Source organism: Sceloporus occidentalis, unplaced genomic scaffold, assembly GCF_023333645.1.
Source record: "Sceloporus occidentalis isolate IW3139 unplaced genomic scaffold, rSceOcc1.0.p SCAF_50, whole genome shotgun sequence".
Classification (NCBI taxonomy): Eukaryota; Metazoa; Chordata; class Lepidosauria; order Squamata; family Phrynosomatidae; genus Sceloporus; species Sceloporus occidentalis.
The window spans coordinates 5797200-5824384 of record NW_028317030.1 but is presented as its reverse complement, the minus strand read 5'-3'; the positions used below and the strand labels follow the sequence as shown (position 1 = coordinate 5824384).

Genomic DNA, 27185 nt, shown 5'->3' with positions numbered 1-27185 from the left:
CTGTCAGGCCGAGTAGGAAGTTGTAGCTGCTTCCTCGACTCTCCCTGTATTGACCTTTTGCTGTACAAATTTATTTTGTTATTATTGTTATTATTATTATTATTATTATTATTAAGAGGGAAAAAGACATTTATGGACAATATTATTATTAATATTATTTTTTATTATTATTATTTTTATTATTATTATTGTAATTTTTATTATTATTATTATTAATGTTGTTGTAATTATTATTATTATTATTACTATTCATGCGCATATCCTCTTAAATTAAATTATTACAAATATCCTGGGACAAAGCAACCATTCCAAACATGTGATGAACATACCTGACAATTAAATGAGCTGACCCCGGAATATAATTAAATATTAACCTTTTAATAGCCCATCTTGAAGATTCTATGTAGATTCTATGTAGTTACTCGTTACAAATGTGTTACCCAAATGGCTCTAATACGGTGCTCATGGAAACCTAGGCTTTTCATTATTTAAAGATATAGTTAATTGAGTCACCTGCATTCAAGCAGGGATATCAACCATAACATACTGGAAGCAAAAGCACCAACTGGGAGTGTTAAATATGATCAGAGCGGGGAGAATAGGACGGAGTCGGCTTCAGACCGTGTGACCCCTGAGAATCTGCCCCTTCACCCCAAGATTGGGGCAAAAATGTCAGGTGTAAGTTTCAGGGTAGATGACGCCCAAATTATTATTAATTAATTAAACGCCCAAATAATTTAAGGACTGGAGGACAAGAGATGAGAGAGAAACATTTAAATACATAATAAAGGAATTTAGCAAAGTACACGAGAGAGGTTTATTTCAAAGCAGCAGAAATGTTAGAACCAGAGACCAGAATCTGATTTTATTTTACTGAAGTGGTAGTAGATAAATGTAACAGACTCCCAGCAGTGGTAGAGGCTAATACAGTGAGGGAATGTTTCTATAATATATCTATCAATGTGAGAGCGACATTAATGGACAAGCAGTAAGACATTTACAGATTATAATAATAATAATAAATAATTATTATTATTATTATTATTATATATAGCACCATCATATTCCTCAGCGCTGTACAATGTGTAAGTAAGCAATGGATTAGCGCAGAAGAAAGAGGGGTTGGAGATTAACGAACGCCTCTCTTTCCCCAGACATGCGAGGGATGAATAAAGGCTTCGTGTGCCTCCTGCTCCTTTCCATCGCGGCTGTCGGTGAGTATTCTGCAGCCGGGAAATTCAACTCCATGAAATGATTCAGTTACTAAAACGACAAACTAACCCCCACAATGGGTTAAATACCAGATGCAGGCAACTTGGACCTTTAATAAATAAATAGCAAAATAATTAGAAATGGAGATTTCCAAGTAAGTTGCATATGCTTTTCGTAAAGTTCGCTTTCTTTTTTCTGAGTGTTTAACTCGTTTTGGAATCTGGCTCCAGGGTTCCGCGTTTTATGTACAGTTTTTGCTTTTGATTCTATAGAACTATTTAGATTTTAAGCAAACTAAAAAGGCTTTAACCAACCAAGTCAAATATTCCCCCAGACTGTACCTCTTTCAGTGTTGCAATTTTACCAATTTATCCTCAATTATTGTCATTAACAACAATCTGCCACTTTTTTTATTCCTTATATCACATTAAAAGAAATCTTTGAAAATATTGTGTTTTGTTTTAAAAACTTGTAGTTTTTGCCCCATAATATGTTTTCAGGCAGCTGCATATCAGCCATTTGTTTGAGTTCTCGCTCTGTTATCTGATCACCGATCTACTAAACACCCCGACTCCTTATCATACTGCCTGTGGGGAACAATAGAATGGCTCAGTCTTAGTCATCCAGCAGACACTTTGACTAATGAAAGTATATGGAGGATTGGACTTCATTAGCATCGCCATAAAGCATCAGCTCAGTGTGGTGTTTGAGCCGGGAAAGTCACCAAAACTGTCACATGACTGACAAGCGACGGCGGCTCCAGGTCTGCAGATAAAGAAACAAAATTGGATAAAACCAGGTTTTTCAAATTTTTGAGTCCAAATCTTTTCAACTCATTTAACAAATTGGAAAATGCTACGCGAATAGTAATAAAATGAGATAATGTTCCCAAACTTAAATATTTTAAATCAAGTATAAATGGGTGGGTTTGTATTTTTCAGCCATCCCTGCCCCAGAAGACAGGATCCGCCGCCAGGATGAGGGTGAGTCAGGTCAAAGCCCAAAAAGGGATGCTTGTAGTTGTACACTTATCTTACATTTCCCAGAACGCCATATCCGTTCTAGGTTTTCAACATTGTAGCACCTAGAACACAACTTTCTTTTCCTACTCTAATACAAATACAATGAAACCAACCCAATTGTTACATCGTTTTAATAAATTAGTGATCGTTCCTCTTAAATTAACTCTCCGAGTGCCAGGACTGTGCAGTGTAAGTTCTTGGCAGCCTGTTCTATCATTACAAAGCCTGTGCAATGTATGTGGCTTCAGGACTGATCCGGTGAATGAAATTACAGTCCCTACATCTACCGGCACTAAATAAAATGTATATCGACGCAAAAAATAATTAGTGACGCTGGATGTGGCTTAAAGCAAAGTATATAAAAACACAAATATACATTACAAGTTTACAATATATCTATCTATATATTCTGTATAAATTAAATACATACATATTTTAATATTTAAATGATTTGTGTTGTAGGTGATGGAGCAGCTGAAACTCCAGAAGGTGATGCATGATACTCGTTATTTTGATTGCCTCGGCTACAAAGGGTCTTAATCACTAAACTGCAAGTTGAAATTATGTTATTATAAAATCGAAAATTATAATGGCTAATGAATCATCAGGCATTCTTTCTATAAATATATACCGTATATGTGTGTGTATTTATATATATATATATATATATATATATATACGGTATATGTGTGATATAATAAGTTAATAATAGTGATATGCTTGCCTGTAGAGTTCACCCTCCGTCCTCTATCTATTGTTCTCAGTTTTTAAAAATGTAATGTTTGAGACCGTGTAGCGCTGTCATGGTTTTTTGTCTGTTGGTGTGTAACGCGTAATGGGTGTGTTAGTGCTACGCGTGACTGTTGGCGCTCGGTGTATCACTGTGTATCGCGGTGTATCACGGGGGTATTGCTGTGTATCGCGGTGTATTGCGGGGGTATCGCGGTGTATCACGGGGGTATCGCGGGGTATCGCTGGGTATCGCGGTGTATCGCTGGGTATTGTGGTGTATCACGGGGGTATCGCTGTGCATCGCAGGGTATCGCGGGGTATCGCTGGGTATCACGGTGTATCACTGGGGTATCGCTGTGTATCGTGGGGTATCGCTGGGTACCGCAGGGTATTGTGGGGTATCGCTGGGTATCGCGGTGTATCGCGGTGGTATCGCTGTGTATCGCAGGGTATCGCGGGGTATCGCTGGGTATTGCGGTGTATCACGGGGGTATCGCTGGGTATCGCGGTGTATCGATGGGTATTGCGGTGTATCACGGGGGTATCGCTGTGTATCGCGGGGTATCGCTGGGTATTGCTGGGTATCGCTGGGTATTGCGGTGTATCACGGGGGTATCGCTGTGTATCGCTGTGTATCGCTGGGTATCGCAGTGTATCGCTGGGTATTGCGGTGTATCACGGGGGTATCGCTGTGTATCGCGGGGTATCGCGGTGTATCGCTGGCTATTGCGGTGTATCGTGGGGTATCGCTGGGTATTGCGGTGTATCACGGGGGTATCGCGGTGTATCGCTGGGTATTGCGGTGTATCACGGGGGTATCGCTGTGTATCGCGGGGTATCGCTGGGTATCGCAGTGTATCGCTGGGTATTGCGGTATATCACGGGGTTATCGCTGTGTATCGCGGGGTATCGCTGGGTATTGCGGTGTATCACGGGGTTATCGCTGTGTATCGCGGGGTATCGCTGGGTATTGCGGTGTATCACGGGGGTATCGCTGTGTATCGCGGGGTATCGCTGGGTATCGTGGTGTATCGCTGGGTATTGCAGTGTATCGCGGGGGTATCGCTGTGTATCGCGGTGTATCGATGTGTTCTGAAGTTTAGTAACGCCGGCTGTTTGTATTTCAGCCGTTCCTGGTAGCGAAGCCACACCAGCCCCAGGCGGTGAGTATAAAACTGGGCCGTATGCGTGTTCATGCTTTTACTATGTGCTATAGGTGAAATATTTATAAATGCATTAATAACGCTCTCTCCTTTTAATATTTTTTTCTCCTATCCCTTTTATTCTCTCTCATTGATCATCTTTCCTGTGTCTGACTGCCTTTATAATCCACCCTGCTCCTTTTATTTAATATATATATATATTGCTTTTTCTCCCCGTTCTCTCCCTGCGCATGCTCTCTCCACATCTCTCACTGTTTCGGTGACCCCTTTGATCTTCCCACTCTTTGGCCCCCTGCCCCCATTAGACTGTAGGGAGGTTCAGTATCCCTGCACCCGGGTGTATTCGGTGCAGAAGCCAGTCAAGCAGTGCCTCAGCTACCTTTGTGTGACCAGGTACCCATCACCAGAGACCCCTCTTCCCACCGGCAAGAAAAGACCCCTAGAAAGATTGTAGCCAAGTGAACTTTTAGATGGCTGGAGAATATGAAGCTTTACAGCCCTTAAACGTGAGATTGAGGGGTAGAATTATCAGAGGAGTGAAATGTGGGGAGCAAACATCCCCTGGTGTCATTAATGAAAAAGGAGGCTATACATGGAAACAAAAACTATATATATATACATTTGCACCAGTTCTGGATTATTTGTTACAGTCCTGGGTCACCAATCACTCCAATTTACTGGATAAAAAAACTAGTTTAAGTGTAAGCTTTTGGGGGGCGTTTTTCTTCATTTAACTGTCGATAATCATTGGATTGTGAATAATTGTCTTATTACCCATCATTACTGAGACGCTCTGAGAGAAGATTGATTTTCTATTTAGAGAGGATCTTGAGCATCTTTCACAGTTTCAGAGGGAAGCTGAGAAAGCATATGGCCGATTGTCTGAACCCCTTACAATAAGCAGTCTAATCCCGCGATGGTCACTCGGTATCGTTCTAACGCTCCGTTCCTTCTGATTATTAGCACTCCGTTTTTCCTATTGTCTTCTCCCTTCCTCCATCTTTTTCCTCCATCTCTTTCCTCCTCTTTTCCTCCGATGCAGCGTGAGACGCGTCTACATGTTGAACAAGGAGATTTGTACTCGTCTTATGTGCAAGGAGCACGAGGTGATCCTCGGTGAGTGAATTCCGTACTTGGGAAGATCCAACACAAGTCTTTAGTAAAATAAAGCCAGGGATGATTCAATGAGGGGCTGGTTGGGGGTCCGGGGGGCTATAGGAGAGAGGGTGAATAATGTGGGGTAAGCAGACACAAAGCTTTTACCCCCTCATTCTCATGCCAATAAACCTCTTACTCCCACCCTGACAGACGAGAAGTGTCGACAGAAGGCAGGACTCCCACCAAGACGCTTCCAGCCCCCCGAAACCACGGACGTGAAGCCAACCCCCGAAGAAGGAGCTTAAACCAAGGAGATATTTGCACCCCTCAATTCCCACACGTCTATAGTGCACCTCGATATCCCAGACACCTTGCTCTAGAAATGCAGGCAACAATTTAGGTCGTCCCCATCCCAGGTACACCCCTATTTTTTTCACTACTCCGTTTTCGCTCTTTCACCGCTACTCGTGTGACCCTTCCTTGGTGCTGTTATGGATCCGTTCAACCCCCAATCCCCCCCCATGGTTCAAGGATCCTGATGCCCAAGAGGCAACCAAAGCTGGCGTGGCCAGGGTAGAAGTTGGCACCAACGCAGACGTAGTTCCAGTTCCTCTGCTCCGGACATCACTTCTTTGTATTGTTTCATGTGTGGATCTGTAACTCAGCAAAACTAATTACAATATAAACCAATTTTATAATCCCAATTGGACGCTCTGCCCATTAATATCCCTTAAACGTGTTCTGTCTTGTACCGATATATCCTATTTCCATTATATACATATATGTACCAATTGCGTGTGCTTGCATGTGTATTAACTATATGTTTGTATAATATATATACACAATATATACCGTACACAACCCGGAAACGTTACCAGCACTCAACCACAATGCAACAGATTCATTAGTGGTGGATTTTGGCACAAAAGCTCAGACGCCGTGCCAAGGATTGTGGGGAAAAATTATTACCGTGAACGCAACATGGTGGGATCTCCGGATCAAGGTGGTATCTGTTGTGTGAAGCAGGTAGGTCTACTAAAGATGACATTTCTCCTGGCGGTCTAGCTTTAGCTTTGAGGGTCAGGGCAAATGCCTGGTGGGCCGCTGCCCAACATTACTCCATCCACGCATGATCTGCCACTCCGGTGGTAAATCAGGTGCTGTAGCCATGCTTACAGCCATCAGGCAGCCACTCGCCTTAAAGTGCCAGGGCTGCCTTGTGATCCCCAGTCTAGTCCTGTCGAGGGGGCCACCAAATATCCATCGTGTAAAGAATGGAATCTCCAGCCAACGCAGCCAAAATAACCGGAGGACCAGGACTAAAGATGGCCCCTGGATGGAAAGCAAGCATAAAGTGCCCCGGGATATGGGGGAAAAAACGAAAGATGGCTGGAGCTAAAATAAAGTCCCATCTACTAAGCATGATATAGCGTCAGAAAAGCCCCTGTCCTTTCTTACAGACTTTCTAACCAGCCTTGGTAATCATCCTGGTTGAGTTGAGCAGAAGTTTGCAAATAAAGTCATTCTAGTCTTTTGGTCGCATGCCACCGGCATTCCCCAGGGCCGCAAAATATTTCGAACCAAACCAGACGATGAAGGAACCCCACTGCTGTGTTAGACTCTATATGATTGCTGGAGTGTCCCTTTTCAGCTACCCGGGGCAACAGGGCTCCATGTATCAAACAATCATTACCAAACCCCGTCATGGAATTGAGTTGAATACATTGTTGCGCCACGAAGATCACCTTTAGGTCCTGACAGAACCATCAGTGAAAGTTACTTGTCTTAATTAGGACTTGGGGGTCAGTTTTAACCGTTTCATGATAATTGAGGGCGCGCACACTGATTCCCAGGCTGTTACTCATTTTCTATGAGTATTTTTCTGATTTGGGGAGGGTGTTGTTTGTTAATCGCAAACAAAAACAAGCAGCCCCTTTACTTTCACATCCCCTCTAATGTATCCACTCCATAAACTGTAGCAACACAATACTCACATCCGCACACCTGCTGTGTGTTTGTATCGGCAACTGCCTCCTACTCGCCCCACACGCCGCTGAACATCTGCCCTCCCCCCAACAGCAATAAACCCCACCATTTACAATAATCAGGGCGACCTTGGCTCACCCTTTCCTCGGGGCACTTATGAAACCTGCATTTTTTTATTTTTTTTTTAATGAGAGACACTAATTAAAGAGAGGTTTGTATATAACGTTAATGGGGTGCGGAGTTAGAGGACGGGCGGCTATTACTTTGTCTTACGTTTAATTAATAGAGCAGATTCCGTAGCTACAGGATCTGCCACCGAAGGGGCAGTAAGGGTAAGTATGGGGCGATACCGGACGTGTGCTAGATAGACAGTCCAGGTCCTGAATCTAAGACGAGAAATGGGCAGACCAGACGGGGGCTGCCAGCAGATTATTATTTATTATTTACTAATTTATATGGCGCCAATAAAAATGATATATTTTGTAAAATATCCTTTGGACATTTCTAAATGATCCACTCGTGACAGAGTCTTTCGGGGACCAGCGGACTGTGTGATGGGTAAACCCCCCCGTTGTATTCTCAGTCATTCCTATTCCTAGAAGACCTCCAAGGCTCGGCTGCTTGGTCACGTGGAAGTTTCATGAACACCAATGGGAATTACTGCTTTATTCTGAATTTTAAATATTTAAATATTTCTATCTACCTTTAAATCCTCCACCCCTACTCTTCTTCTTCGCTAAAGGAGATTTTTTCTTATCAGAATCATGTTTTTTATGATTCATGATTCATATTAGGTGTCTTTATAATGGAATTCATGATTTCCCTCTCCATGCTGCATTACAAAGACCCCTCCATTGCCTTATGACATCTCATATAGGAAGCGAGTTGTAAACCTGAGCATAAAGAATCCCGTTGATCACACGGTTGGGTCCCTTTAGGACACTTTTTGAGCCATATTCCCCGCTCCATACCAAGTTAATCCAGTTCCGTATCTGTAATCCAGAATCTATCCCTGTTCTAGATCCCAGTCCCTTTTCTAGATTCCATCTCTGTTGACGGCCTCTCTCCGTATTTTAGATCTGTCTTCCTAATCTAGAGTCTTATCTGCCCAGTTCTCCATCTTTGGTCCTCCCTACAACCTGGCCTTCAAACTTCTCTCTCTCTGCGTCTGGAGTTGCTCTCCCCTCTATCGCTGCATCTTCTGCAAACCTCTTCTCTGTTTCTAATTTTAGTTTGCAGAGAAAGTGAGTCTAGCGCTGCAGGGTGACAGGGGGTGCATCCAATTAGGGCATCCGGCGCGAGATACAAACCAGCTGTCACAGGAAGCCAGACCCACAGAACCAGAGCTTCCTGCCCCAAAACCTCACAAAACACGCACACTCTTATTTTTTAAACAGGTGACAGAGCATGAACGTGCAGATACTAATTCATATCTAACAAGTGTCCAAGTTTAGGTAGGACAGTCACAAATTGCCCAACCCCTCTTTCCACCCCTGATGCCCCTCTTTCCTCAACTGATGCCCCTCTTCCCTCCCCTGATGCCCCTCTTTTCTAGTAGGTCAGAGTGTTAGCTGGGTATGAGGGTATTGCAGGGTTCTACATGTCATTAACCTCCCTGAATCCTCACCTTCAGCCAATGTGAATGGACTACAAGTTGACACAACTCAGTGGTCAAGCAGTAGAGGTGAGTGGCGTCGAGTGGCTTGTCTCCGGTATTTAGTGAATAAGTAAGGACTCCCTAATGCGATTGGAATTATGCTTCACAGGAACCTGGTTATAAAAACCTTTCTAGAGCTGGCAAGCAGAAGGCTTCTAAAAATCTAGAATGAGTGATCTAGAAATACATATTGAAGACCAAACCACCAAACTGTTTTAAGCTTGGTTCCTGACGTTAACAACCTGATTGTTTCTGGAAAGATGGGAACCGGCCACGTCCACCCATGTGCGTCTTTAGAAGCTGCTGGTGAACTCACAAGGTTTCCACCTTCACTACCTCAGGAACAAATTCTGACCTAGAAGAGACATCTCGGAAATGGGGTAGGAAATAGTACAACAGATCCAACATGATCAAAGGGAGAACATTTCTTATTTATATACATGTAGAGTGTCTAGATAAATCCATTTTGTTGAGAAATAGAGATGTTTGGTGGTAATCTCTTTACTCAGAACAAAAGGCCTTCTAAACACAATGAAAGGAACCAAGAGGTTCCAGATCAAACAGAGAACATTCTAAAGCTGTAAAGCTCTAGAATGAATGAATGAATGGAATGAGACAAGCGTAGATGTTATGGGTGTCCTGAAGGTGTATTAGATACATTTTGGCAATCTAGGGAATTTATGGATAGCCATTATATGATAAATAGTGGCTGACCCCGGGGTTCATCTACCTGTCCACCCTCAAAAATGGGCAACAACTCCAATTGTCTTTGTCTTCTTCTGGATCAACGCAAAGACGTTTATTTCCAGACAGTTGGCGAGTTGTCCCGACCTCACTACGTACGTAAACAATGTATCCTGGTGCATAATGGAGGACTCCTCGGTGCTTTGTTGCATCTTGCGTTGAGATAACGGCCGCCTCATCAGCCCATTAAAACGCGTTGAGGAAATGAGCTTCTTACCAGAAATTTCTCTAAATGAAAACAAAATTTTGAATTTAGTTTTGACCGTTGGCCGTGACGTGACACGGGGGGGTGACGTGAAACGGGGGGTGACGTGAAACGGGGGGTGACATGACGGGGAGTATTTTAACTCCGGTGTGACTCAGATGCAGAGTTTGCAGCTGCAGGAATGGACAGGTGAGGTATCGCTCTGAGTGTCCGTCCCTCTGTCTCGATTTGACTCACTCTTGTTTTTACACGCTGTGCGCGTCACGGGCGACTAATAACATTACTCTAAAACACGCCACCGCAACCAGATCCCCAGCACACGCTCGCTGCAACCATCAAGAAACCTTACAGAATTCATAGAAACATAGAATTTACCGGCAGATCGGCCCCATTCGGCCCCCGTCTAGTCGCCCGTTTCTCCTGCTGTAAAGAATCAGACCTTAATCAGTCTTTGGTCTCGTCTTAGATTCAGGAGCCGTATGTCTATCCCATGCATGTTTAACTCCCCTCGCTGTATTACCCATTACCAATTCTGCTGAGAGGCTGTTCCACTTATCTACCACCCTCTCAGACCCTTAATACGCAGAAGTTTTACCGTATTGACCTGATCACTATGTGTTTTTTATCTGTGTATATTTTATGTGCTCAGTCCCTGGTGGATAATTCGTTTTTGTGTGTTATTTATATCTATATGTTTGTAGTTTTTAATATTTATGCTAATCGGTGTACAACATTATGTCATTTTTTATAAATTAAACCTATTTAATTGACTAAAAACTGTAATTAATAATCAGTATTAACTCTACGCATGCTGCTGGCTCTGTGCACATTGGGGGTTGTGTACAAAAAGGTATCGAGTGTGAAAAGTTGTTTTCTTACCATAGCAACGGATGGAACGTCCAATCACCAGCTGCTATGAGATGATATTGTGCTGATATATTTGATATATATGATATATGCAGTATATATATACTGTAGCCAGGAGAATATATTGTAGGATATCATTGTGATACTTTGTTGCTAATTCATTATTTTATCTACATCTGCAGTTAAATATAATGATCCTTATTATATGCTGTATATTAAGACATATTATATGCTGTATATTTAGACATATTATATACTGTATATTAAGACATATTATATGCTGTGTATTAAGACATATTATATACTGTATATTGTGAATCCTGCAGGGTAGATTATATGCCATGGGCATTTTTTTTCATTAGGGTCAATTAAATGCCACCCTCCTATTTTGTGCTATGGGGGTTATATCACCCATTATATGTTGTATCCCATCTTGTACTATATGGTCATTTCCATGTGATCTGCCAGCAGATTAACCCCATCTAGTTGCCAGCTTCAGTCGTTGGTCTCGTTTTAGGTTCAGGAGCCGTATGCCAATCCTATGAATGTTTAAATTCCCTAACTGTATTGGCCTCTACCACTTCTGCTGGGAGACTGTTCCAGTTATCTACTACCATCTCAGTAAAGTAAAAATTCCTAACATTAAATCTTACCTTTTGGATTTTTTTTTAATCATCTTTAGGTTCATCTGAATTTCATAGAATAGTTAGGATGAATTGTGTATGTGGGCGGGGGATGTGGGCGGGGGATGTGGGCGGGGGATGTGGGCGGGGGATGTGGGCGGGGGATGTGGGCGGGGGTAATAATGAAAAATGGAAAATACGAATTTACTTTGTTATTCAGGAAGAATCTTCTTAGCTGGATAAATACTTGTGATGTTAATTTGCCTTTCAATTAAACTTTTGGAGATAAATTGTTTGCTATTTACATTTTCAATATTAAGGACAATGGGCGGTCCCTAAACCCATTGAAAATAATGCATTTTTAGCCCGTACATGTACGGGCTTTGTCATTAAGGGGTTAATTCTATGAATTATCTATTCATTGATTATCGATCCGTCGCCCTGCGTGTTAAGGTGGGTTTGTGACTTTTGCTGTCCCCATCTCCGTTCTGAAACCCAGCAGCCTTCAGCACCATGGACAGCGGAGAGATGCGGAGATGGGGCAGGTTAACCCCGTGAGGACCATGACTGCTTTACACATTACCCCATCCACAATTTCTGCATCTTTTAGCCTAAAGACAGCTACGTACTTTACTGAAGGGTGGTATAATGGTGGAACAGCCTCCCAGCAGAAGTGGTAGTGAGTGTTTAAATCCATCTCCCCTTTCTGTGATGAGCTGTTGACTCCTAGCTTTAGGATTAGGATGCGTTGCTGCCAAGATGGTCGCTTAGGGGAAAAGATTATTTATCTGTTATCTTTCTATATTTAAAAACTTAAATACGTCTGCCACTTTTGCAGCCTCCTGTTGAAACGCAGCAAGTTCCTGTATCACTTCAAAAACATGCGCTGGGCCCGGGGCCGGCACGAGACCTACCTGTGCTACATCATCAAAAGGCGCTACAGCTCCGTCTCCTGCGCCATGGATTTCGGGCACCTGCGCAACCGCAGCGGATGCCATGCCGAAATGCTGTTCCTGCGCTACCTGTCCGACTGGGTGACGCAGGAGCCACACCGAAACTTCCGCGTCACCTGGTTCAGTTCGTGGAGCCCTTGCTGGGACTGCGCCCGACGCACCGCAGAGTTCCTGCTCGACCACCCCAACCTCAGCCTGCGCATCTTCTCCGCGCGCCTCTACTTCTGCGAGGAGCGCAACGCGGAGCCCGAGGGTCTGCGGAGACTGCAAAAAGCAGGGGTGCGCTTGGGAGTCATGAGCTATAAAGGTCGGTCTACGTAACCATTTATTAACATGGTTCTTATATGGTTATAAATTAAACCCATCTACCCTGGCCCCCGACATATCCCCCCCCATCCTTTGGGTTACACCAGCACAATTGATGGGGGTTCTTCCACCATCAATTACCTCCTTTGCGGTCTCTGCCCCAGCTCTGGTCGCCCCCAACCTTTATCATTCCATTATCCCGTCTGTTTGCAGATTATTTTTACTGTTGGAACACCTTCGTTCAGAGCCGGGAAAGGAGATTTAAGGCTTGGGACGGATTGCATCAGAACTCGGTACGCCTGGCTCGCAAACTCCGACGGATCTTACAGGTAAATCACCATAAAATCGCCTTTGGTGGGGGGATTATTCAACTCTGAGGCCATTGCCGTCCAGTTGGATTGACCAGATGTCCTCCTCAAGGTTGGCATGGACCCTACCTATATAAAGGCCATAAAGGATTGTATATTTACTCAACGTTGTTGCTTCGGCTTTGTTCCTCTCCGTCATTCTGCTTGTCCTCCTTTTTCTGCAGCCTCCGTATGACATGGAAGATGTAAGAGAAGCCTTTGACCTCCTCGGCCTCTGAGAGTTTCTCAGCAAAGCTATGCTCAGAGCCAGAACCCAACGCAATCTCTAACATGAGCCAGGTTCGTCTTCTGAATGGGAGCTGTGGGACAGAACATGGACCGGCACCATACGGCGAAAAGTCCTCATTACAACCAAGGCCAATCCGGAACACAGATCCCGGAACTCCAGAATGAATATCAGAAACAAGCAGATCCAGAGTCCAGATAGCTGAGACCCGAACAAGATACAGAACGAATCCTCCGACCCGGCTCTGGACCAGATAACTCTTCGACCTCAAAAAGATGTTTAAAAAACGCCAGAAATAACAAACCCCACTCTCTACCTCCTTCTCTTTTCTATTGTACAATATTCAGAAATTAATAAATATTTCCCCTGAGACTCAAAGAAGCCCTTTATTTACATCATTCCGCCCTACGAGTCTCCAGACATGACAATAAAGTATCGTTAGATTGACCCAGCAACGTCCTACATCTTTCTGATGCTACAGACATAGCCCGGTTAGACCAAGTAAGTCCGAAACTTTTGGGTCGAGTCCTCTAATGTGTTTATGTGTGAGATCTTTCGGGAAGCGGACCCCAAAAAGGCGAGGAGGCTGCATTCCTGGTGCCGAGGGATAATCCAGAAATCATGGTCAGACGCGCAAAAGAGTCAGGGCTGGGGGCAAGATACAAGCAGGGTATCCAGAAGAACAGTCAGAACAATCACTAGAACGCACTCTAGAACAAAGTATCGCTACAACCGAGCAGCCAAGAAGGGGCATTTTATAGGGGATGTCCAAATTAACAGAGGAGGCAACCCCTATAAGTGGTGTGTATGTCACGCGCATGCATAGGGGAATACCCTGTCAACGGAGACAGACATTGTCCGATGGAGGAGGAGATGTCCCTGCGGTTTGGGCTCAAAAGTCCTTCTACCCCCCCCCCCATACTCTTCGACTTTGAGGATTGAGTCTTTCGGAAGGTGGTGATTTTTCAGGAACCTAGAGAAGGCAAACGTAGCCGCTTATAAAAAATATAGATCCCGGGTTCTTTCATATTATATGATGAACAGGGCTGAAAGGGATCGGCGAGTCAATAAGGTCATCAATGAGTTCTAGATGCATCTATGTGGTTTACAATCCGCCATCGTCCGGATCCAAACAATCCTTTTAGTGGCAACACCACCAATGGGGAAAGATAGTTTTTAGTTTAAGAACTTGGCCTTCAATATTCCAAATTTCCAACTTATCAAAGTTGACTTTTACATTTGTTAACCATATATCCCATTTATTTATTCTGAACGTAAAATACCGCGTCTACTCCAAACGTCTACCCCATTCGCTCTTGTGGTTTTGACTCTAAATACATAATTAAGAAAGAAAGAAAGAAAAAAACACAGCTGAACATAATGTAATTTTTAAGTTACATTTAAATTGAATTTACATGTTTCTCTGTGTAATAAAAATCCATATTTACAGATACAATTAAAAATGTATTAAGAAAAAACAACCCACCCCACCCCTCCACCTGGAAAGCGCTGGATTATTGTGTTTTTTTACAACTGGCCCCAGTGATACGAGTTGACATATTTCCAACAAATGATTGACAGATGATTCAGCTCCCATTATCCTCAGCCATTTCTCACCCAGGAAGAATATTTTGGCTCAGGAAGAGGTGTTGGCTATAGCCAGATCTTCCTTCCAAATGGGTGCCCAGTGCCAGTCACCATTCCCCTTCTATGCAGGACACATATTGGGGGTCCTCGTTACTTCTAATGGGTTATCCACCTTGTTCTTCATTACGTATAGATAGATGAGGTTTAAGGCCAGCTGAACATCGCGCCATCATTATTAGATTCTGCAGAACATTTAGCCAGCGTTCCCAAATGCCTGCAGAGCATTATTGTGAGAGCTTCATATGACCTGCGATTCCCATAGAACAGTAACCCCTGAATACATATACAGAGCATGGGGTTCCCCCCGTGATCGGCAGGAGAAGGGATGCCATGGAGCTGTCTCTGGCCCTTACTCTGTGGGCTCTGGGGAGACTTTGACGTTCGTCAGTTCCACGCTGTCGCGTTTTTGCCTGGGCTCCGCATCTCTTGTTCTCTGAAAGTCCCTTGAGATCTCCTCGAACGTCCGCCCCTTGGTCTCGGGAACTTTGAAGAAGGTGAAGATGAAGAACAAAATGAGAAGAACCAAGAAAATAAGGAAAACGTAGGGTCCGCAGCCTCTCTGTTGGGGGGCAAAAAGATAAAAACGGGTTAAGAGGTTATCCATTGTCTGTCAGTCTGCTGTTCTTACTGGAACCCACTTCCCGTAAACATGTTATTCCTCCAATAAGAAAAAACTATTTTCCTTTCCTATTCTCGCCTTCGTTTCCCCCCCCCCATATCCTGCCCTTCTCCCAATTCCTTATTTTGTCTCCGTTCCCCACTCACCTCTGCATAGGGGAACAACATGGCCACAAGAAAGTTTGCGGTCCAGTTGGAGCATCCAGATACGGCCATGGCTGCTGGACGGGGTCCTTGACTGAAGAGCTCGGCCACAATAAACCAAGGGATGGGCCCGGGACCAATTTCAAACAGAGCGACGAATCCAAAGATGGCCACGATACTGACGTAGCTCCATCCCATGGCAACTTCCTATTCTCAGAACAAAATGGGGGAAGATAAAGGTGTGGAATGGTAGGGGACGGCATTGTTAATAAGGACAAGAAAGCGGGGTATACTTTGGGAAGAAATAGCCAATGTGATACAGATCGGGGCGTAAACACTGAAAGGGGGGTAAGTAAGGTTATAGAGAAGGGCATGTGGAGGAGATCAGCTTTACGAAGATTTTTTCAAGGAGAATAACGATAAAGTAGAAAGCAACATGGGGGGGGTTTGGCTGGACTTTGGTTTTGGGTTGGGGGTAAGGCGATGAAAAGGATGGTGGAATAGGAAGTTTAGAATGTAGGGGATTAGAAAGTTGCACAAACTGTAGACAGGTAGCCTATGGGCATTTGCCTGGTGTGGATGAGACGTAGAGGATGATATTTTCTCTCACCCTTAATTTCAGAGCAATGGTCATTATAACGGCACAGATGGCCATCCCCCCAAGACCGGTGAGATGTAATGTCCGGCGTCCTGCGCGTTCTACCAAAAACAGCTGAAAGGGAATGGAGACGTGAGTGTCCGCTCGCTTATATCCTTCCAAAACACATCTTATGTCGCCAATACATACACATGCCCATATACACAAATAAACAGCCCCAACACGCACAAGCAACAAAACAACCGAAGTATCCGAGCAACTAGAAAATTCAAGTCTACTCCCCTTTCCGAGTAAGGTCTCGATCTCTGAAACTCACTGGAGACCAGTCTGACATAACCACACAAACTCAGTTTGGTAAATCAAGTGCTGCATAACTTTCATGGGGACAAAAGGCCAGGTCTCCATTCTTAAACGAAGATGTTTGAGTTGGGATACAGGGTACCTCACCACGAGCTAACCTTCTCCAGAACTTCCATAAACCAAGAGACTCAAGCTGAAGGCCCAGGGTAAAATCTATGGAGGTGGAACGGGTGAAGTACTTCGTTTGACCAGTAGGTGTCTCTATTAGTTTTCTTGTCCACTCTTAGCCACCGAGTGCGGAACAAGGCGATGGTCCATGGATCCATCATAGGGTTATGACGGCATTTCTCTAAACTCAGTTTACGAGAAACAGTTTACGACAAACACCATAGGTTGGTTTTGGGCTTTGATCTCTCTAAGCTGAGTGAACACCTAAGAATATTTAAGCAGACAGAACATGTTGCCCGTACCACTGGCCAAGGTTCTCATTTGCACTCATTGCGGCCCGGAGAGCGAAGGATAATCCAGCCATGGACTTCACTCCACTACTCTTTGGGGCTTAAGTATAAAATGTGATTCTGGTGCAAGGAACTGGACTCAGCAACTAATGGAATAGTCTTCCTCGCGTTGTTTTTGACATACTTGGGTACTTGGTAGTGACTTTACATGGGATTTTGTAACAAATGCAAAATTGTCTTATCTTAATATATTTATTTATTTATTTTTTCCCCAAATATTTTTTTTCAAATGCATTGCGTAACAGATCTACTAATATCAGGACGTTTCTATTAATAGCTAATACTATTTATTTCAAATTTTACAGGAATTATTAATTAAAATCTCTTCTTAAAGGGACACTCCAGTCATCGTTTACACTTTAATGCAGGGTCAGAGTGGTGATGGCGAGGCGTCCCCGGCACTTTAAGGCCAGTGGCCGGCTCATGCGTCTGGGGAGGTAGATCAGGTGAGTGTGTGGCGCTGTCAGCCAGCGGCCTATGGGCATTTGCCTGGAGTGCCAGATGGCCAGTCCGTGGCTTGCCTCAGTGCATGTGACCCCTTATTGTAAATGGTCCCTTTAAATTTTCATCGAGTATTCTGTAGAATCCCCCCATATCCATGTGTCCCTTTCAATTACCCCCTCCCCCCACGCACACGATTAGTATGTACCATGAGATTTTTGTCAGATTCTGGGAAGGCGGGTGCACATTTTTTGTTACCCCGCTGAACCACCGGCAGACCCCCGCAGCTATTTCATCACATCTCTTGAAATAACCCACAGTCTTTGACGGTTCAGAAAGGAAGCGACGTTGAGTGAGTTCTGCTTTTTTTCACGAGTATAAAAGGATTCTAAAGACTTATTTATTGCTAAATTTCTATTAGAAATCGATGACCAAATTTTCAACATTTCTAAAAAATTCCAATTAAATATATATAGCAATTTATTAAGATTCCAGGAACGGAAGGTTGGCACAAGGTCTTTGATAATAAATGGCAGCCCATTTAGTCTACCATTTTATTTCTTGCTCGTTTTCATAGCTGCCAACCGCCCCGAAAAAAAAAAACCAGCCTGGATTATGTCCTGTTATGGGGACTGGCGGCAGCTTTTGCCCAAATGGGGAAATAGGGGTAAAGAGAGGGCGTCCCATCACGTTGCAAAGTGCTTAATGTGGAACTCCCTGCATGAACAGTCCTGTTGTTTCCATGACGACTGCTCCACATAAACCATTTTTTCCCCCAACAAAAACTCCATCACACTGATCCTACTCACCGACACCACGGTAAACACGGTGTTCACCACGCCGGCCCCGATCGTTGCGTATACCGGATGAGGGACCCCGGCATTTTCAAATATTCTGGTGGAATAATAGAACACCTACAAGGCAGGGGAGGAATAAATGAGAAATCGAAAAAGTAGAGGACTGATAGGATAATGAGCAGCAAGACCCACAGTAATGGCAATGGGGGTATATGCAAGCTTTTTCTGCCCCAATTTAAAGGGCGTTAAAGGACCCACAGTACTGGCAATGGGGGTATATGCCAGCTTTATCTGCCCCGTAATTAAAGGGCTGTATTTTTAATAATTTCCATTATATTTGTTAATGAGATGCTACCTAGAGCGACACTGGAACTCTAAAAATGAGCGTGGTTCTAAAAGGGGTGGATCATTATCAGAAATGGATGTGGAATATATATTGGTAGGTGTGGCCACACTCAAGCCCCTCCCTCGTCTGTCTCCCAAAGCCCGTTCCACCTTATTTAAAGCCCAGTCCTGGATTTATCTAAAACCAGCCTTCATCTCCTCACGCCTACGAGGTCAGGCAGAAGAGCGGCACTCACAGCGTTAATCCCGGAGAACTGCTGTGATAGTTGGAGGACGATGGCGATGATGATCGGCTGCCGGTATTGTCTGGAGCGGAATAGTTCAACGAAGGACACCGGCTTCTCTTTAGACATTTGCTCACTCTCTTCTTTCATTTCCTTGATGTCGCCGGACACGTCCTGCTCGCCGCGTACCTTCTGTAGGACTGAAAACACATCTTATTAACTGATTTCAAGCACAAAAACATCGCTTCTCTGCTCTCTGCTAATTCTTGTATCCCGATCATTTTGGATTTATTTATAAGTATTTTAAAACTCTTACCACAAAGTCGAGGCCTATTATTATCCAAACGGTATCATACGCTGAAGGGGACATACCGAGACATTTTGGACAATGGTCGGCTTCCAGCTTTGTGGGAACAGTTTGGGGAAGACCCTTTTCTATTCCAACAGCGCTGGGGGTTATATTACTGTATACAGCGCTGGGGGTTCTATTACTGTATACAGCCCTGGGGGTTATTACTGTATACAGCGCTGGGGGTTCTATTACTGTATACAGCGCTGGGGGTTATATTACTGTATACAGTGCTGGGGGGTTATATTACTGTATACAGCGCTGGGGGGTTATATTACTGTATACAGCGCTGGGGGTTATATTACTGTATACAGCCCTGGGGGTTATATTACTGTATACAGCCCTGGGGGTTATTACTGTATACAGCGCTGGGGGTTATATTACTTTATACAGCGCTGGGGGTTATATTACTGTATACAGCTCTCGGGGATATATTACTGTATACAGCGCTGGGGGTTATATTACTGTATACAGCCCTGGGGGTTATATTACTGTATACAGCCCTGGGGGTTATATTACTGTATACAGCTCTCGGGGATATATTACTGTATACAGCACTGGGGGGGTAGTACTGTATACAGCGCTGGGTTTTTCTTTGATCCCTTTTAAATATGACAGGAACATTTCCAGTATCTTCTATACTTACTGACTTCCGCCTGCTGCGTCTCATTTTTAATAATCAGCAGGTACCGCGGGCTCTCGGGACACAGGGGAAGAAGCGCGCATTGGATCAACGACAGAAAAACAGTGACACCCAGTAAAAGGGGCCAAAATGTCACAGATCCAAGGATTTCCTCCAAGCCAAAAATCTAGAAAGAGTCAAAATGAAATGAACCGTAAGAAGGAAGATATGAAGAATTCCTAATTTTTAATTAAAATTTCTATAATGAATCTGTGTTGGGTACGGCAAAGCTTACTGCCGATTTCCCGCATTGTCAAAGATCCGGTTTGTTTCCAGGACAGGAGACGAAGGACATCAATGTCTTACTTAAGAAAACCTCCACTGGTCAAGACCCGTCCTCGAAATACTGATCCTTCTAGCGGCCCTCCTCCATTTTTTTGGTCCTGTCTCTCATGCCACCGACTGCCTTCAACCTACTTACTTCACAAGATGCCGCTACGGGACCGTATTACAACGTAAACATTAGAACACATGGCTTATAACATATTAACATCTACTATCCCCGGGGCAGAAATGTTCCTTCCTAACCTCCTATGTCCAGAATTAAATCTAAAATCCATCATAAACATTTACGTCACAGCTATACTCAACCCTAAATAACGTAACTGAGGATCAGACCCATTCAGCCCCGTCTAGTCCACCCGGTTTTCCTACTGTAAAGCCTCTATCAGTTCCGATGGAAGGTAGTTCCATTTATCTACCACCCTCTTTGTAAAGTAATTAATCTAATATCTCTTCCTTTAGTGAAACTTTCTATAACAGCCATGTGCGCGAAGAAGGCTCTCAAAGTGAAGAAGACTCTCTAGTTGTGTATTGTTGAGTTGCTACTTTGAGGATTAGTGATGGGAAGAGGGTTGGAGTTATGACATGGACACCATGCCCCTGCTATTTAAATATATGAACGTACAGAACGCGGTGGCCTAAAACATACACCCGGGTACTCACCTGAGCAATAAGAATTCCCACCACGATGCCCAGCTGGTTTAGGGTGCCGAGAGCTCCGCGAAGTCTGGTTGGCGCCAGTTCCCCGATGTACATGGGCACCAGACCAGTGCAGAACCCGGAGAAAATCCCAATGATAAACCGTCCGATAATCAGCATCTCCGGTGACCGGGCCACTTCAGAAAGAGCCATGAAAGCACCACCCAGCAGGGCGGCGATATTCACCAGGAGCATGGCGTTCCTCCTGGGGAAAAGGACCTGTGTTAATATGACTTCATTCCAAGGAGTTTTATATTTACCCTCTCTGAGACCCAAATCTGTCAGTCCCTCTCTCCTACCCCTCTTTTCTAGGAGATCAGAATGTTTGTTGGGTATGAGGGCATCTCCGGGTTCTACAGCCAGAAACAGCTTTATAAATTACGTTGTTTATCCAATGTTTATTTAACATAAAATAATTTTTTAATACTTCTTCATTGACAGTGAGCAGTCAAGACAGGTCCCGTGATCTCCCCAACCGCCACCACTGCTTGCAAAAGTGGGGCAGATCAGCTGAACAGTGCTCAAAAATCATGCCATGTCTCCGTTGAGTCGATGTACCACCACTACAACTTTCTGCTCGGAGTACGCGCTCTCCATAATGAAATATTATACATATCCTTCCTCACCTGCCGAATCGGTTCGCTAGGTACCCCACTGAAAGAGATCCACACATCCCCCCAACGGAGAAGATAGCCACGGAGAGCGACCAGAGTGATGTCAGCAGCCCGTCGTGAATAAACTCTCCGTAGCGGTGCTCGTACGTCTCATTATAGAAAGCTTTGATGATCTGCGGAGACAAACCAAAACCACAGCCCATCAATCAACTGGCCTTTAAACCAAGCAGTACCTCGCTTACAAAAGCTGGTTAATAAACTAGCCAATCAGATGATCAACATGCGGTCCACTAAAACAATACGCTGACCAATGAGCGGAGATTCTGATTCGTTGGATGATCCATAAGTTCGCCAAGCAAATAAACCGATCAATAAGATGTCAGGTAATAATTTGTATCTCACCTTTTCAGGAGCGTTGATGACGCCGGTGTTATATCCGAACTGCAGGGATCCAATGGCAGCGACCGAAACAGCAAAAGCCAGGGAACACGTGATCCGACCCTGGAATCAGAAATGTTTTTTTAAGATTAAAAGAGAGCAAAATTGGTTACGATGAATTAAAAAGTTAGTTGAATTTACCATAGAATCTCCATTATAACCAGTAGAGTTACATTCATGACTTCCAGAGGCTTTAATTGATTATTATCTCAGGGGATTAAATTAAAAGAAGTAGATATGAGTTATATGATGATATCGGAGAAGAGGACTAAAGTTAGTAGATCACTCTATGGATCTAGAATAAGAATAAACAGTTTCCAATGTCTAAACTACAACTTGCCGATTTCCAAAGAGATCGGCATCGTGACTTGCAGATTACCCCAAGGTTCCTACATTCCAACTGGTGGATTCCAACTGGATCATCACTATTCCAACAGAGAACTGGACAAGAATTACTATTTTTATTTTGTGGATCCAAGGTAACTAGTAGATGACTCCATTGATTTGTACCTAAACTAGTAGATTGTGGGAGATGTATTAAAACTAAAATATAACCCTAGGTATCTGCAAGTCTAGTCCAGGCTAGCCAGTCACACCAGGAGAGAGACACCCAGCCACGTAAATCTCAAAAAATACTGGCCTAAACAGGCTTGAATACTCAAAAAAGTCCAGGGCCCACCGCCAGGTCCTGTTGAGTTATTGCCCATTTCTAGCGCGTTGTTGTCTGCTACTCAACTTGGTCAACCAGGTCAACAGTCGAGTCGGTCAAGTTTTTCATTCAAAATGGTCATCAAGTCTGCGAGTCCTATGTGTTTAATGAAGTTCTTGGAAATATTTGAGTTTTATGAGTCAAGTCGACAACTCAGTAGCCAGTTCCACTGTATCTGAAGTTGTTATGGTACAAATTTTAACTCAAATTGGAGCTCGGCCAAGTTGAGTAGCTCGTGTCTTCTCCTCATGTTGACGTTCCTGAACACACAGTTTAGATCTTGGTCAACCTAGTGGAAGTTCTCCCTACAAACGTAAATCGACTGCCCTCTTCCGTTCTCCTGACCCAACAGACCCCTTTGGGGAATTGTCTACACATGGGGGTGAGATGGAGAAGGAACTGGGGAGAATTTTGGGGACTGAGAGAGTTTACATAGAAATCTTAATACAATCTTTAAATCCAGAAATGTTTCAAGGTGAATTTTATTTGGTTTTTTTTTGGCTGTGGATTTATTTGCACAGTTTCCATTGGATTTCACTCTCGATATATCAACAGTACACGGAACTCGTACGGAGAAAGAGTCTCTTGGCAGAAGTAGTACTAATAATGGATATTTAAATCATAAAGTTAAATAAATAACCATCTTTAGGCAGCTCGTAAAGAGGTAAAAAGCATAACCTGTTCTTGTCCATTCACATAACAGGGCTGTGACCACGGGGGGCAGAATTTAGGATATTTCATGCCCGCGCTCGTTGTGTGAAAGACCGTACATAAAGCACGTTTGTGATGGGGACACGGGCACATGCGCGGATAATGATCCCCCTCGTACTCTTTTAAGACGTACACCTTACCTTATTAGCTTCCATCCTGCAGATCTTCCCACCTTGCTCCAATTAGATTTAAATCCAAAAAAGATCCAGAAGATACGGGGGGCTCTTTCCTCTCTATTTCCAGGCGTCCTCAATGTCTCCTTCTCACCCTCTAGTTTCCTTCTAGCTATATGTAAATATTTGTATCTCTCTAAATATATTTTTCTATGCCTCTCTCTCCCTCGATACTCTTCCTTTGCTTGCTCTCCCTCTCTCTAGCTCTTTACACTTTCTTCATACATTCTGTCGCTGTCTCTACTTTCTCCTTCTCTCACTCTTTCACCCTTTCCTCGCTCTTATATCCTTTCACTCGTCCTTTCTTTTTTTCGCTGTATTTTCTCTCCCTCCCTTCTTCACTTTCTCTTTCTACTCTTTACTTTAGTTACTCTCTGTCTCTCTATCATATACTCTCTCTGTCTCGCTCTCTCTCGCCCCACACACCTGCCCTGCTCCCAGAGCTATGAGGGAGTGATCCGACTGGCAGTCTCTCTGCTTTACTCTGTGTGGTAATCTTCTCTTACATCACTAACCACCCGATCCAGGCAGGAAACATTGTTTCATACTTCTCTCTGCTCACTTTATATACAGCACTAAGACTGGTAATCGTCATAGTGTGATGACACAACGAGCGTGTCCTTGGTCACCACCAGTGGTCTCGTATCTCAGGGAAGAAATTCAATCGGAAGCTTTGTGGCTTCGCAACGCACCATGTCAAACACACTGTCAGTGTTACAGTAACAATGTCACATAATCAGGCCAAATAATGAATACTTTCGGCTGCTAATACGTGCAATCAGCGCCGTTTGGTGAGCAGGTTACTTTGTATCTACAGTTATTACCATTAGAAACCACAGGGCCACGGTGCGAAAATTGTCCTGGGGCCCCGCAACTTTACTTGTCTGCGCCTTCTTTGCCCCTCGCCCCCCTTCCTACATACACTTTGGCACATATATTTGAACATGGCATGGTGGTTGTTGGTGCCAGACCAGCTGGTCCGAGTAGTTCAGAAACTGCTGAACTGCTGGGATTTTCACCCAAACCATCTCTAGGGTTTACAGAAAATGGTCAGAAAAAGAGAAAATATCCAGTGAGCGGCGGCTGTGTGACGGAAATGCCTTGTTGATGTCAGAGGTCAGTGGAGAACAGGCAGACTGGTTCCAGATGACAGAAAGACAACGGTGACTCAAATAACCAAGGAATGCAAAATACCTTCTCTGAACGCACAACATGTCGAACCTTGCAGCAGATGGGCTACAGCAGCAGAAGACCCCACCGGGTGCCACTCCTGTCAGCTAAGAACAGGAAATTGAGGCTACAATTTACACAGAAGTACCAAAATTGGACAATGGAAGACTGGAAGAGCACTGTGGGGGACATTTTCTTGACACACTTTGGGCCCCTTAGTACCAATTGAGCATTGTTGCTGACCGTGTCCATCCCTTTATGACCGCAGTGTCCCCATCTTCTGAGGGCTACTTCCAGCAGGATAATGCACCAAGTCACAAAGCTCACATCATCTCAAACTGGTTTCTTGAACATGACAATGAGGTCACTGAACTCCAACGGCCTCCATGGTCACCGGATCTCAATCCAATAGAGCGTCTTTGTCATGCGGTGGACGGGAGATTCACATCATGGATGCGCAGCCAACAAATCTGCAGCCAACATGTCCATATGGACCAAAATCTCTGAGGAATGTTTCCAGCACCTTGTAGAAAGTCTGCCAAAAGGGGGTCCAACCCGGTACTAGCAACGTGTACCTAATAAAGTGGCCAGTGTGTGTATATACATATCTACAAACACATTTACACATACACATCCCGCCGCCCGCACTTATCTCTCACACTGTGTCTCTGGTTCACCGCGGGGTCACGTGACCATAGCTGTGACCTCTGCCACCCTTGTAGTTACACCAGTGTTACCATTATTACAATGCACGGCCATAGCGTTACTTCGGCCATATTTTGCATCTGTGAAGCCACAAGAGGAAGTTACGAGGCTCAGGAAATAGTGATACAGAGTATCTGTCAACTCAACGACAGTTACCGAGAAATAGTCCCATTGCATCAACTTCTTCCAACAAACGCTATAAATTACCCCATTTATTTCATCGTCATACTAACGGGAATAATAACCCCCTCCCTGCACCCATTTTCCAACCCCCACCCCACAGGGCTAATCTCGGAGCAACATATAAATATATATATTTACCAAGCCGTTTGAAAAAAAGAGGGCCAAATAAATTCCTTTGTAAGGATTTTTTATGATTATTTTGTGAGGTCTCTTTTGTTTGTATTTTTTTGATATTGAAAAGATAATATATTTTATATGGATTCCAGGTGTATTTTGGTTATTATTGAGAACGCTGTCTTGTCTCCATTACAATTCAACCATCGCCAACCCGCATTCACCCCTCTCAATTCCCCATTCTCTGCATTCACCATCTATTTATCTTTGCATTCCTTTCCACATCCCTCCACTCATTCTCTCTCTCTCCATCATCTATTCACTCTCCTCCACCTCTCTATTTGCAGTTCGCCACCTCTCTTTACCTCTACATTTGCTTCTCTCCATCTTCCCATTAACCATTTCTTTATAGCTCCACGTGGCCCCTCTTCCTATCTTCTTTATCCCTGTTCTCCATCTCCCAATTTCCAATCTCTTTCCATCCCTCATTCACACCGCTCTATCTCCCCATTCACCATCTCTTTGTCCTTCAACTCAACATTTCTTCATTTCCCCGCTCACCCCTCTGCACCTCACTTTCGCAGCCACTCTCATCCTCTATTAACACCATTTTCATCCCTTCATCCACCATTTCTCTCTTTCTGCCCCATCTCCACCCCCCCACACACACACACTCTAGAAGGCCTCTAAAAGTGATGAACCTCAAGACAAAAAAAGGAATTAAAAATTGTGGTTTTCAAATTAAATGATAGTTGTTGAGAAATCTATGAAAATCCAGTAAGTGGAGGGATGGATTAAGCTTTATCATCAGAAACACAAGGAAGTGCTAAATCGGTACAGCGGTGGGCAGCGGCGGGGGTACTTTTGTATCTTAGGAGGAGGAACAATGTCAGGTTTAGTCACATAGGATGGGGTTATTGTCCATATTCTGATATATTTCAGCGCAGTGGTGTCTCCTATGCTATCAAATGGGCAATTGCTCATCCCAGAAGAAAGTAGAGCTTTCTGTTATAAAACAATATCTTGTGAAACCTCGAAGATTGTATTGTTTGTTTTAAATTTGGAATTCATTTCTTCTGAAAGTTGAAATGTGTTACACGTTAATATAATCGAACATCAGCGTCTGCATATGGAACAAAAAGCATTTCCTGACTGTGGGGTAATAATGAGATATTTGAAGCTTTGTTGCTTCTGGAACATCAGAAAATGTTGTTGACTTGATGAGGAGAATTGGTGCGACATTCAGATGGCCGGGTCAGACTTTGGCATAAACAACATGAAAACATATATCCATCCACCGTTGGATCAACACTTTAGGCTGGTGGTGGTGTAATGATGTGGGCGACATTTTCTTGGCACACTTTGGGCCCCTTAGTACCTGAGTAGTGCTGCTGACCGTGTCCATCCCTTTATGACCGCAGCGTCCCCATCTTCTGATGGCTACTTCCAGCAGGATAGTGCACCGTGTCACAAAGTCACATCATCTCAAACTGGTTTCTTGAACATGACAATGAGTTCACTGAACTCCAACGGCCTCCACAGTCACCGGATCTCAATCTAAT

At 43.9% G+C, this 27185-nt stretch overlaps 2 protein-coding genes across 2 annotated transcripts; one reads left to right on the top strand and one right to left on the bottom strand.

Moving 5' to 3' along the window:
• Positions 1 to 10000: 10000 nt before the first annotated feature.
• Positions 10001 to 13154, top strand: LOC149288759 (single-stranded DNA cytosine deaminase-like). The gene is made up of 4 exons (XM_089491452.1): positions 10001 to 10008; positions 12148 to 12569; positions 12782 to 12897; positions 13101 to 13154. Exons 1-4 carry the CDS (start codon positions 10001 to 10003, stop codon positions 13152 to 13154), a joined length of 600 nt encoding a protein of 199 aa, XP_089347578.1.
• A 2004-nt stretch (positions 13155 to 15158) lies between these two features.
• On the bottom strand, positions 15159 to 23433 carry LOC149288758 (solute carrier family 2, facilitated glucose transporter member 3-like). Its single transcript, XM_089491451.1, has 10 exons — positions 23419 to 23433; positions 21823 to 21921; positions 21433 to 21593; positions 20771 to 21011; positions 19790 to 19952; positions 18807 to 18994; positions 18238 to 18342; positions 16182 to 16283; positions 15571 to 15778; positions 15159 to 15364 (listed from the first exon to the last, which is right to left on the bottom strand). The coding sequence occupies exons 1-10, from the start codon at positions 23431 to 23433 to the stop codon at positions 15159 to 15161; spliced, it is 1488 nt and encodes a 495-aa protein (XP_089347577.1).
• Positions 23434 to 27185: the final 3752 nt, after the last annotated feature.